Genomic DNA, 13,250 nt, shown 5'->3' with positions numbered 1-13,250 from the left:
GGCCGGGGGCACCGCCCTGACCACTCCCTGTGTCCGGCAGGTGCCCGAGGGCACCGCCCTGACCACTCCGTGTCCCGCAGGTGCCTGTGGGCGATGCGTGGACTGGGGACCCGTGAGTGCACGCGTGGGGCTGGGGCTGGGCGCGTCTTTTCTGGAGCCCTCCGTTGCCCTCTTCTGCACAGTGTCCTTCACAGCGTTCGCCCCCAGAGTTCTGCCACCGCGTAGAGCGGGCTCTGCCACCCACAGCGTCCTCAGGCCCCAGAGAGCCGGCGCCGTCGCCCCCTCAGCTCTCCCTCCGCGCATGCTCCGCAGCGAGGCTCCCAGAGGCGGGACTGGAGTCTCGAGACAGGCCCACAGACTCGGTATCAGCCAATCCACGGCCGTGGTCTGTTGACTGACAGCCCGTGCCAGGGTCCCCTATCCGGATTGGGCATTCCTGCTGTTGTGGGCGGGCCCGGGAGGGCCGAACCCGGAAGCGCACGTCGCTCGGGTCTGGCCCGGGCGCTGTTGGCGGAGGTCTGCGGCCGCGGTCCCGCATGGCGGCGCACAGGCGGCACGGTAGGTGCGGGGCGGCGCGGAGGCCTCCTGCCCAGACCGCAGACCCAGCTCTCGGCGCAGGCCGCGGTATTGACTCGGGACCCCGACCCCAGCCTCTCTCCGGGCCCCACCCCAGGCCCCCACCGCCTCCCCACCTCCACCCCGGTGCCTGCCCATCCCCCGCTCCACCCAGACCCCGACCGCGGGCCGCGGCCCAGCCCTCGCCCGTGTTGGTGCCTGCAGGGCTGCCGGCCGGGCCGGGAGTGCGGACAGGCTCACCCTGCCAGGCCGCACCTGGTGTCTGCGGCCCGGGGCGGGGCGAGCCCGGCCAGGGTGCGTGTTCTCAGCAGAGCGCGTCTCCGTGAGTGGGTGGGGGCGCTCAGCTCTCCAGAGGGGTCCCCGCCCAGGGCTCCGGGGCGGGCTGCAGCTGGCTCCTCGGGGCTCACCTGAGAGACGGAGGTCGCGGCGTGTACCTTCCGTGGACCCGAGCTGTGGGGCGCATCCCAGTGCTCGTGAACTTCTGTGATGGTATAATCAGTACCGACGACGGCAGCAGGTAAATGGAGCTGGTTATCTGGCCTGGCCTCAGAACCCAGGTGGTAGAAAACAAGCGTGCTTCTGCTTCCTCTACACCCCAGCTCACTGCCTTCACCCGTAATCATCAGTGTAATGGAAAGAGTGGCGGTTTTTGACATGAATCTCGTGCTACTCGGATTAATTCGGGCCTGATGAATTTTTCCTTCCCTGTGTTTAAAATTGATAATCATGTTTTTCCCTTTGAAATAAAAAGACAGTGGCAACTATAGTTATAAAACAATTGCATAAGAAAAATTTTTCTCAGTGGGGCAGAACATGGAGAAAAACGTGGTCTCAACTCGTTTGTAGGAAGCGGTGCACTTGAACTCCCCCTCGTCCTTTAGGGCTCGCGCGTTGTCGCCTGCTCAGCTCACAGGTTAAAATGACTTACCAGTTTTTAAGCAATCAGATGGTAGGCTCCAGAATGGACATTCATGTGGGTTAATGAGTACCAGAACCACCTTGTTCCTGACCCTGTCCTGCAAGTAGGGCTGGCAGGGTGTTAACTGGGTGTCGAGGTTCTTAGGAGCAGACAGGACAGCTAGCTGCCTGCAAAGCTGTCCCTGCCTTCGCCGTGGGGTGGCTTCTTGCTGCTGCGTGCTTTCTCCTCGTTTTAAACTGTAGCACAGTCTTCTCTTACATTCCTTCAAGTGTTTGTAACTCTTCTAAGCCTGAAATAAATGCCCTTCTTTATTGCAAGAAATTATGATGTCATCTGTAATGTACCTAATCAACTTAAAAAAAAAAAAAAAACCCTTTCTCCACTCACTAAATTAAAGTGAATGAGAGTTGTTAATTGTTTTAGTCATTCACTAATCATCTTCCCTTGAAATGGCTTTCTTTTCCTATTGGATATGTGACAGAATGGTCAAGTACATTAAGGTTGCTTAAGGACATTGTGGTTGGAAGGATGGGTCAATAAATCCCAAAAGTATAAAATGTAGGTGGAAAACAAAATACTAGTTTTCTGTGTGTGAAGTTAGGGGAATTCGTATCAGGAGGAGGGGACGGGGCTTGGTGTGTCCCTCTTCCGCGATGTTTCTTTTCCCATGGTTCAGCTCATGGTCGTGGGGTAGTTGCAGGTGGGGGTTGGACACCATTGTTTATGGTGGGAGAGGAAGCAGGTGCCACAAGGTGCAGGTGTGCCTCTCCTGGACTGGCCCCCACAAAGAACTCTGACTTGGCATCGTTTATTCGCCACTAGGTGTTGGCTGAGTGTCTGCTGAGCATGGCAGAGCCCCTCAGTCCCTGGCTGCAGCAGGGAATCAGGCATGGCATCCCTCCCTCCCTGAGCTAAGTGAAGCTCTGCTTTGAGGCTGTGCCTCAAAGGGGTCAGGACAGTGGTTGCTGAGAGGACATGTTCAGGGGCCTGTGCTTTCCCCTGCCTGGCTCTGGCACAGACCAGGATACATGATGTCGGAAGGGTAGCATCAGGCTGAAGCAGTGATTCTAAGCATTTTTTATTCCTGGAATTAGATAGTTTCTGCTAGGCAATGTAACCGCTAATGCAACAGTTTCCCTGTAACCACATGTAGCAGAGCTCTTCAGGATTAATAGGAAGAATGTGTTGCCTTTGAAGCAGCACTACTTGAGTGAAACTTTGTCAGATGTGCTCTATGTTATGCTAGTGTACTTACAGCACTAGCTTTGCAAGCCCCTGAAAGGTGCTGTGCAGCTCCGACCATGAATGGCTCTCCTCATTGAAGAGGGTCCCAGGAAGGGGAAGGGCGCCGTGGCCGCGGTTCTACCCAGGGAGATTGAATGATACCTGACCTGTAATGAAGTGCTAGCTCCGGTCAGACTGTTTCTGGCCTGAAGGGGAGCCAGTGGTCAGGGAGCCTGAAGTGGGGCTGCAGTGGACTAGGGAGGTCCCCAGTGTCACAGATCCCCCAGGGGCAGCATGCTCCTCGAGGAAGGGGCCTGCTGCAGTGGGTGAGGGCCCTAGGAGCTGCCCAGGTAACTCCTGCAAGGAGTGACTGCGCCCAGCGTTGGCAGATTGAGCCTTGCTGCTTCCTCCTCCCTGGACGGCCCCCGGTGCCTTTCTGGGCCTCTTGTGTTGGTGAGCAGAGCCATGTGGGACCTTGTTCCCTTCTGGAGACGCTGACTGTGTCACTGCTCCCTGGGTGTGGTGGTGTTGTGCTTGCGGAGCCTCCTCCGTGGTCATTGGTCATTGTGTGGGGTGTGGCTCTGGTCCTCTCCCCAACTCCGTATGTGCTTCAGGGATGTTTCTAGAGGAGGCAAAGCTTGCATGGGACTTACTGGATGGAGGTGATCCTTGGCTGCTGGGGTGAGGACCACAGCCTTATGGGGGCAGGAGCCCCGTCCTGGGCCCTGAGCAGGCAGAGGAGTGCCAGGCAGTCCTGCTGCTTCCCCTCTCCCGTCCTCACCACCTGCTGCCGTGTGTGTGGTGAGGGGATGTGCAGGGGATTTAAGCAGTCCCTGCCCCACAGTGTCCCCTCCATTCGGCTCACTGTACCCCACTGCCAGTCCTTTGACTCCTTGTTCTACAGCTTCCCATGTAGGTGGTTCAGCAGTGCCAGCCGCTCATGTCGAGGAGAGAGCTCCAAGGGCTCCATGCTATTGGCATGGCCTTGCTGGCCTGGTTAGGCCTTCTGTAGAGAAGGACACAGAGCCCTATCCCAAAGGCCTCCTCCTGGGAGGCACCCAGCCTGGTGTCAGCCTGGGGGGACGTGTGCTGGAACGCAGGATGCTTGTTTGCTTTTTAATAAGAATTCATTCTTGCTGTGACTTCTGCCCACAGGATGGTCTCACTTGCCCTTGCAGGTGTGTCCTCCAGGGCCAGGGGGTTCTGCAGCACATGGGTGGGCTCTGTCTTCCTGGGACTCCTCAGATGAAGTTGGAGCTGCCAGCGCCATGGGTGGGCTCTGTCTTCCTGGGACTCCTCAGATGAAGTTGGAGCTGCCAGCGCCTCGATGTGAGCAGTCACACTTCCTGTTTGCCACCTCCCTGTCCTCTTCTAGTTTCTCCTGCCCCAACTTAACACACCAGGAATCGGCGGCGCTGTCCACGGTGCTGGCACTGGTGCCAGAATTCCTCCAGCTCTGGTAGTCAGGGAGGGGTTTCTGCATGTTTCTGCGTATGTCTGCATGTATGTGTGGGTCTCTGAGCTTGTGTGTGCATATTGTCAATGTTCATGTATGTGTGCCGCTGTTCATGTCCATGTCTGATGTTGTGTACATACATATCTGTGTACATGCCTGTGTGTGTGCATCTGCGCAGGCACATGTGTTCCTTTGGGGTGTGCGCATGTCTGTACGTGTGTATATGCCTGTGTAGTGTGTGTGTGTGAGTGAATGCATGTGTGTGGTGTGTATGTCTCTGTGATGTGTGTGTGTGCCTGCATGGTGTGTGTACATGTTGTTTTGCATGTGGTGTGTGTGTACATGGGTATCTGTGTGTGTGCCCATGTGTGGTGTGTATGTCTCTGTGTAGTGTGTGTGTGTGTGTGTGTGTGGCTGCATGGTGTATATGATGTTTTGCATGTGGTGCGTGTGTACATGGGTTTCTGTTTGCCTCTGTGTGTGCCTGTGCATGTATGTGTGTGCGCCTCTGTATGATGTGTCTGTATAAATGTGTCTGTGTGTGGCATGTGTGTACATGTGTGTCAGGGTGTTCATCTGTGTGTGTATATTTGTGTGCCTGTGTGTGCTGTGCCTGCGTATGTGTGTTTGCATATGGCGTGTGTACATATGTGGGTGTTTACCTGTGTGTGCCTATGTATGTGTGCATGTGTGTGCACCTGTGTGTGCTGTGCCTGTTTATACATGTCTGCATGTGGCATGTGTGTACATGTGTATCTGGGTGTTTGCATGTGTGCATGCATGTGTGTCGTTGTATGCATATGTGCATGCGCCTGTGTGTGCTGTGCCTATGTACATGTGTCTGTATGGGGCATGTGTGTACATGTGTGTCTGGGTGTTTGCCTGTGTGTCTGTGTGTATGTGCATGTGTCTGTGTGTGCTATGCCTGTGTACATGTGTCTGCGTGGGGCGTGTGTGTACATACATTGTCTGGGTGTTTGTGTGTCTGTGTGTATGTGCGTGTGCCTGTGTGTGCTGTGCCTGCGTACATGTGTCTGCGTGAGGAGTATGTGTATATGCGTGTCTGGGTGTTTGCCCGTGTTCCTGTGTGTGCACCTGTGTGTACTGTGCCTGTGTACCCGTGTCTGTGTGTGGTGTGTGTGTACATGTCTGGGTGTTTGCCTGTGTCCCTGTGTGTGTGTATGTGTGTGCACCTGTGTGTGTCATGCCTGCGTACACGTGTCTGTGTGCAGCATGTGTGTACATGCATGTCTGGGTGTTTGCCTATGTGGTGTGCGCAGCTCCCAGCCATACCTTACAACTTACCTGTGACGCCCGCATCTCCCTTGGAATCTCTGAGCTGAAGGTGCCGATTTGGATTTGTTTCCATTGGAAAGATGCCCCTTTTCCTTCTTACAGCGTGGCATCAGCCTGGTTGGGTACCTGGTGACTCTGTTGGGCCAACTTTCATTCTTGCCACTTGTATGGGGCTCTTTGCAGAGCTGGACAGGGATCATCACTGCCCTGTAGGAGAAGCGAGCTGTGTTCATCTAATGATTATTTGGTGTATTTTCCTCTCCTGTGTGAGGATCCCACGTCAGATTGGTCATGGTGTGAGGTTCTCATGATGTCCCATTTGAGAATTGTTTCTGGTTTGATGTTGAGCACTTGTTTTCTGTTGATATTTCAGAAAGCTTGCCCACTTCTGCTTCAATATTAGCCAATTACTTTTCCATTTGTCATTCTGTTACGAAGTTCCTTAAGAATCTGCCACTCACTGAATTAACATACTGAACTTTTCTTTCTTGTGAAGGTCTATAATCCTATTATCAGCCATTCCTTTATTTCCAGATTATGGTCCAAGGCTATATACCTTATCGCATTATAGGAATAAAAATGAAAAAAGAAAAGTCCCACAGCGATTTTCATTTCAAAGAAAGCTGTGGCTGGGTCTGCATATTTTCATACGGCATTTAAACATAGTTTTTACTGAAAAAGAAAATTCAAACTATCGGATTTTCAAGACATACAGTAACCCTAAAAAATGTTAAATTTCAAACACTTGTTGAAATGAGATAGGCAGATGTAGGAGGAAGAAGAGATCAGCTACAGCTGCTGTTCACTGAGAAAGTGGAATTTTGATATTTCTCTACGCTGATGAAATAATGTGGTGTGTGTGTTTTGTGGTTTTAGTGGAAGTGTTTTGGGCGATTGCTGTAATATGACAGGTGAAGGAGGCAGCAAGCAAGCACCTCAAAGCCGGCCAGGGTGGAAATGTCTACTAATGAATTTCCGGTCTTGTTTTCAGTAGAAGTTTTTCATTTAAATATGATGTTAAAAGCCTGCCAACTCTTGTTTCAAAATCTAATTCACTTTTCCGTTTATAAGTCTATTAAGTGGAAACTAAAAAGGATTGTTATAAACCGATTTTGTTCTGTATGAGTGTTACTCTGTTGTGCATTGCTGTCAAGGAATGCCTGAGGCTGGGTAATTTATAAAGAAAAGAGGTTTACTTGGCTCACAGTTCTGCAAGCTGTTCAGGGAGCATGGCGCCAGCACCCGCTTCTGGTGAGGCCTCCTCGGGAAGCTTCCAGTCCTGGGAAGGCAGAGCGGAGCCAGCGTCCCCTGACAAGGGAGGGAGAGTGGGAGAAGGTGGAAGTCCTGGCCTCTTCAAGCAGCCAGATCTCCAAGAGCTCATCACCACGAGGAGGGCACCAAGCCATGCACGGGATCTGCCCCCACCCCAGACACCTGCCAGCAGGCCCCACCTTCAGCACTGGAGCTCACATGTTGCCATGGGATTCGCAGGGGACATGTCCAGACCACGTCAGTGTGGTTTTCTCCTACACTGGAATATGAAAACGTCACATTTTAAAAGTTACGCGGGAATATTTGTGGTCTCTTCTAGTGTATTAAATTCCTTTAAGCATGTGGTCCTGTCAGTTTTACGGCTTCTCCTGAGCATCCATATTTTGAAATAGGTCCTTTTGAACTGATGTGATTCCTCATATCCGCAAATAAGCTGTACACGTATTATCTGAAAGTTACACTTTTCCAATAGACACCAGCTTATATGAATCATAGCAAAAGTTTTAAATTTTAGAAAATCACCAATAATCATTATTTCTAATCTCCTCCAGCACCAAGAGTTTTATATGCAACTGTTAGATTTTAAATTCAGCAACTGCATTTAGGAAGAGTTTAGAATTGAATAGGTTCCCTTCCAGCGGTCAGACTTCGTTTCTTTTTGAGGTACATATATTTACAGTTTTTCCTAAGTATCTAATTTCCAAAGAACACTTTACTGAAAGATTTTATTGCTATTTGGCTACATCTTTAACTTGAAATAGCGAGTGCAGGCAGCAGTCCTTTCTGAGAATTATATCAGAGAAACTGAATTCCCCTGTGAGAGGACTCATTTCTGCTGGGTGTTGCGGCATGTTAATTTCCGACGGGGTGTTTTTCGTGGCCTTGGCCTCTGTTGTCGTGTCTCTCATCTCCCGGTGCTGATTGCTTGGCCTGCTTGGTAATTTATTTGTTTTCCTGCAGGTTATTTTTTTCGTTTGGCATTAAACAGTCCTCTGCCTTTTTATTTTCCGGTGATTGCTTTTTGATGGGCACTAGAGTTTCAAGTTAAAACTTGCTCTTGCTGCTGGAAGCGGAGCACGTTGATGAGGTGCGGGAAGGAGAACAGAGCCAGCCTCAGGCGCTGACAGGCGGAGTCATGACCACAAAGCACTTTGATTTAGGCCCCACGGCACCCAGGGCCTAGGAGCTCCTGCGGCACCCACTTGTCCAGTTCTGTTTTTGTGGGTTCTTTTGTTTTCAACACATTACTAATTAAACAGAAAAGAGGCTTTTAACCCCTAATTTACGATTTTTTTCAGCTTCCATCTGCAGCACATAAACATATACACACTTAGGTAAAAATACATCAGGTCAAAAAGGAGCATTTCAATAAAGCAAAAATGATAAATGCTTCACTATTATTCGGGAAGGAAAAAGACCATCATTTATGTTCGGCTTTTAGTATCAGTCACCAAGTAGAGCTGGCCCGTTGGAAGACTGTGTTTGCAGAACTGTGTACACGTCTGCAGGAAACCACCAGCAGTTCATGGGGCTCTCGTGCCATTTCTTTGATGGTTCTGAGACCCAGGAAGGGCGTCAGTGCCACGCAACATGGTTTTGGTCTAAAACAGCCAATTATTTCTGTGTGAATAAACCGCATGAGCACTGGTGGTGAAGCCCTGAGTGCCTGGCCAGGTGTTTGGGGGCTGTGGGGTCCACATACACAGCACCTGTCAGCTCAGACACTAAACCCCAGTGGCACCGTGGCCACACTAAACCCGAGTGGTGCCATGGCCACGCTAAACCCAGGTGGCGCCATGGCCACGCTAAGCCCGAGTGGTGCCATGGCCACGCTAAACGTGGGGTCTCTCTCAGGCCCCACCTCCACCCAGCCTTCTCCAGAGCTGGAAGGAAGTGAAACTCGTCTATGAATCTGCCATATGTTAGTTGGTAGAAGTGATTATTAATATTTAATTGGTGGAAAGTAATTATTAATATTTAATTTTGCTTTTTAAACTTTGCTCTTTTAAAATGATTTTTAAATGTTAAAATTATATTTTTTAAAAGTACTTTATGATTTATATTTTAGCAGCTATAAGTATTTAGAGGTATATATTTGTCAGCAAAGTTATTTTTAGATACCTGGATATTTGTATTAAACTGGGTTAAGATTTATTAAAATTCTTGTTGAAGACAAAAACTCCTGCTTTATAATGAGATATCCATTTTGACATCTATTTGAGATCATCTGTTTTTGTGCCTGTTTACAGGATGCTCTGTGAATAATACATGGGTCATGGATAATATGACACAGAACCAGCCTTTGCTGATATTTAATACTGAAGTCATGCTGTAACTCCTGTCAGTGAAGCCCTGTGTGGGGCAGGCTCATCTTTTCTGTGACAAGGTTTGCAAGAAGTAGCAGGGGTCGGAATGGCTTCCGGCCTGTTCCAGCGATGGAGCAGCCATGGTGGCTCCAGGAGTGTGCGGACCGCCAGGAAAGATGTTTTCCTTTGTGAGATTTTAGAACACCGTGCAGGATGGCATCCCTACGGCCACTGGGGTTCACGAAACATTTAAACCAGTTTAGAATACTGAAAGTTTTTCTTCTTGCTTTAGTTTTTTTTGATGACCGTGCTTAGGTTTGAATTTGAAAAGGAGCATTGTCTTTCCCATGGATGGAATGTCAACTGTAGGACTATGTGTTGACCGTCGTGAATAGCATGACCATGTGAAAACTTTAAGGACTAAATTTCTATACCCTAATTGTGTTATTTGCTGAAGATTTTTAAGTACCATGTTTTCCTGCATTCTTAAGTAGCTGCAGCTATTCCTGGTATCCTGGTCTATCATCCCAGATTCAGCTGTGGTCCTGTGTGTCCCGGGTGAAGCTGGCGCGGGTGCACGTCCCTGTCCTTCCTCGAGGGGTGACGCTGTCGTGGCGCGGGTGCACGTCCCTGTCCTTCCTCGCGGGCACCTCAGCGTCCTGCCGACCGTTGTGTCTGTGTGGCCTGCATTTATCTCTCGGACGTTTCACTTGTCTCTGAGGGTGCCCAGGACATTCCTCTCCCTCCAGAGCCTCATTTGTACAGAGTAGTTGGTGATTTTCAAGGACTGGCATGATTCAATTTTGTGTTCAGAAGACAGGAGGAGCAAGGTGCCCACTCGGGCCCTGTCCTGCTTTCTAAATGTTGGGCTCATCGGAGAAGGGGCTGGTTCCAGGCCCTGGAGGAGGAAATACAAGGTGAGTCTGAGGTACCTCGTGGGGCCTTATGTGCTCATGGGAGGGCCGGGCAGCCAGAGGGCGCTGGGTCCACGTTGCGGCAGGTGGGTCAGAGAGTGCTGAGTCCACACTGGAGGGTGCTGAGTCCACTCTGGAGAGTGCTGAGTCCACGCTGGAGGGTGCTGAGTCCACATTGCACAGGCAGGCCAGAGGGCGCCGGGTCCACGCTGTAGGGCTCTGGGTCCACACTGTGGTGGACTCTGTGGCCAGGGTCAGGACTCTTTGAGCAAGAGAGTACATGTGGGCAGTACAGGGTGGTGGCCCTTGGAATAAATAAATAAATCTACGAGTCCTTAAAGTATTGAATAACACAAAGATAACAATTCAATAAATGTGCAAGTGTGGGGAGTTCTTCCCTATAGAATTCCACGTGATACACATGGAAGGCATGAAGAAAGAACGCCAACGAGGAGCCCACAGCCATGTCTGCTGCTGCCAGGACTCCAGGCAGATGCCACGTTAGCGGGCGAGATTGAGAAGGAAAAGGACCTCGTCCCGCAGCCTGTCCTCCACAATGTGTGTTCGTTATGAAGGGAAGAGAGTCACTTGGCGGGTTGAAACCCGGGAGACCTCACAGCGCCTGCAGGCGATCAGGGTGGTGTCTGCCGACCGTTGTGTCTGTGTGGCCTGCATTTATCTCTCGGACGTTTCACTTGTCTCTGAGGGTGCCCAGGACATTCCTCTCCCTCCAGAGCCTCATTTGTACAGAGTAGTTGGTGATTTTCAAGGACTGGCATGATTCAATTTTGTGTTCAGAAGACGTGGAAGGAAGCATCCCAGCAGGGTGTGAGCGCCAGCACCCATCTGCAGCTCTGCAGAGGTGAACGACCTCAGTGTCACCCTGAGAACATTGGCTCCAAGTTACAACAATTCCAGAGAGTAACTGCCCCAAGAAATGTCACAACTGTGGAGGATGACGAAAATGGGAGGAAACGAGGCGCTGAGGGCGGATGGGGCCAGATCGGAGCCTGCTGGATGAGGGTTCACACAGCCAGGGCCGGGCTGGGGCAGAAACCCAAGTTCTTGCTGTGGAAACAGCCTCCCTGAGCCTCGTCCGGCCTGGGGCTTCCGTGTGGCAAAGCCCTGAGGGTCAGGCTCAGCCCAGCAGTAGCCCCAGGCCCTGGACTCCCTGTGGGAGGTAAGTCCAGGACCTGCCTAGGTGGTCTTCGGGGAAGCTCCTTAGGAGGGTGTCGGCACCTCGGCAGGTGGCCCGGACCCCCAGGTTGGCATAGCCCTGGGAACCGCCCCTCCTGAATCAATCCCAGAGGCTGCAGAACCAGAGGCCTTGGGGCTCTGTGGGCCCTGCACCCTGAGCTAACGGATTGATTCCTGGCATTCAGGTCGTGAGGCTGGGATCACGTAAAGCTCTTCCAAGAAGACTGCCTTGTTGAGAAGGCGGAGCTTGTGACTCCCAGGGTGGCTTCTGCCCTGTCACTTACCCCTGAAAACCCCCCACCAGCTGTCACTCTGTGAACTTACAGCCAGCTGTCTTTAGACTGTTCCTGGCCTCTACTTCCATTTTAGAATTTTTATGACAGAGGCCATACACCTATATCAGAGATGTTCATTTCAAATATGAAATGTAACAGTGTTGGTGGAGAGCCACTGTTAATTAGGCTGTAAATGTACCTTATTTCAGGCACTGGATGGAACTCAGTGAAAATGCCCCTAACTTTCTTCTTTTAGGCACATTCTTCTTATGTTGCTTGTAGCTCAGAAATCTTGCCTCAGGAAGCCTTGAAAGACCGTGACCTGGGGCCAGGCTCAGTGCATTCCCATCCCTACGCTGGTGTGCCCTGTGTGTTTCCTGGGATCAGCTGCCTTCCTTCAGCGAACTCTGTCATCCGATGCTTGGCTGGGTGCAGCTGTCTCCTCAGGGCCTGTCTTGTTCCCGCTCAGCCTCAGGTGTTCGCAGCATTGCCTGGCTCTGACCGTGTCGCGGGCAGCGGGTGGGAGGATTTCTCCATAGTGTTTTCTTTGCTCCAGACACTCGCAAACAGTCGGGCCTGGGGAGGGGACTTTAGCCACGTGTTGCCATTGGCTGCCCTGGGCCCAGCAAGGCTTCAGCTCCGAACGCCCTGTCCCTGCGTGCAGAACCAGGTGGCTGGTTACGGTTTTATCTTAGAATCTGTTCTGGTTTGTGAAGATGTTGGCTCATCGATGATTTGTAGGTAAAGTTCATCTTCTCTGCCTGCTGTCTCCTCTGCTTGTCACCAGCTCTGTCATCTGGCATAGGACATTTTCTTCTTTGACATTTAAAGGAAATGTGACCATTTGATTTTTATCTGAAGTCTTGGAACCTTCTTTTGAACATACCTGGGAGCACTGCAGTGCATTTTGAAAGCATTTCGCTGGCTGCCTGTTGCTCCCTGAGAGCTGAGGTGTCTCTTGTGGGTGGGTGCTGCCTGAGGCGAGGCCTTTCTGCAGGGGTGGGACCCACTCACCACGGCCGGCTCTGCAGGAGCCAGGCTTTCGAGGTGTCTTGTGCTCATGGTGCTTTTACATCATATTCAGAAAATAGCATATGGGGACCCTCTCATAGCCAGGGCTCGTAAAGCCCCCGGGGTCTCAGTGATCACACCGTTTCAGTTCATGTTTTCCACTTAGCTGGGGGTCGTCTCCCAGCAAAAGGAGACTTTGCGCTCGCTCGCTGGGAGGTGTGGGGGTGCAGAGACTCAGGTGAGCGGCCCCCGTGTTGATGATTGTGCTGTGTCCCGCTCCCACTGAGCTCTGTGTGGGCTTTCCTGATCCATCCACAGAGGACACGGGAATTCTGATGAGCGATGGGTGGAAACCCTCGTAGTGTTCTTCACAGCAGGGCCTTCACAGGGTGATTTCTAACAGGTGTGAGTCGGAGAGGCCAGAAGTAGGAAGGCGTGTGCCTTTAGCTACAGTGTTGCCATGTAGGGCCACAGAGCCTCCCGCCTGCCTGGAAGCCGCCCCCAGCATCTCCCTCAGGGGATCTGTGACAGATCCCTATGCACCCCCCATCAGGCCAGGTCCGCGCCTCCCTACTCCTGGAGGCATCAGGCACTTGTGTCAGGGGTTCTGATTTCTGCTGGCACCCAGGACCACAGCCCCCAGTGACAGGGGTCACAGTCCGTGTGTACCTGAACCTCACAGGGAGGAGCAGAGCGACCTGGAGCCAGAGGCAGCACCTGCTGGCAGTGCACAGCCACCTGGACACAGGGTGACACACTGGGGAGAGGGTCACTGATGGCGGAATGGGGGGGTCCTCTAGGGCC

The 13,250-nt window shown here is 51.7% G+C and overlaps 1 protein-coding gene across 6 annotated transcripts in view; it reads left to right on the top strand.

Annotated features, from left to right (window-relative positions):
• The first annotated feature begins 454 nt into the window (after positions 1-454).
• The window catches only part of ERICH1 (glutamate rich 1), a 53,551-nt gene continuing 40,755 nt past the window's right edge, over positions 455-13,250 (top strand). For all 6 annotated transcript variants that reach the window (XR_004265971.1, XR_004265970.1, XM_032271077.1 and 3 more), the window contains exon 1: positions 455-558. Coding sequence is in view for 4 of the 6 variants with exons in the window: in XM_032271077.1 (XP_032126968.1) it covers positions 537-558 (22 nt within the window). In the remaining 2 variants the exon portion in view is untranslated. The remainder of the gene's footprint in view (positions 559-13,250) is intronic.

Source organism: Sapajus apella, unplaced genomic scaffold (assembly GCF_009761245.1).
Source record: "Sapajus apella isolate SASKATOON/1434 unplaced genomic scaffold, GSC_monkey_1.0 scaffold223, whole genome shotgun sequence".
Taxonomy (NCBI): domain Eukaryota; kingdom Metazoa; phylum Chordata; class Mammalia; order Primates; family Cebidae; genus Sapajus; species Sapajus apella.
The sequence above is the reverse complement of the archived record's forward strand: the minus strand, read 5'-3'. Positions and strand labels throughout refer to the sequence as shown.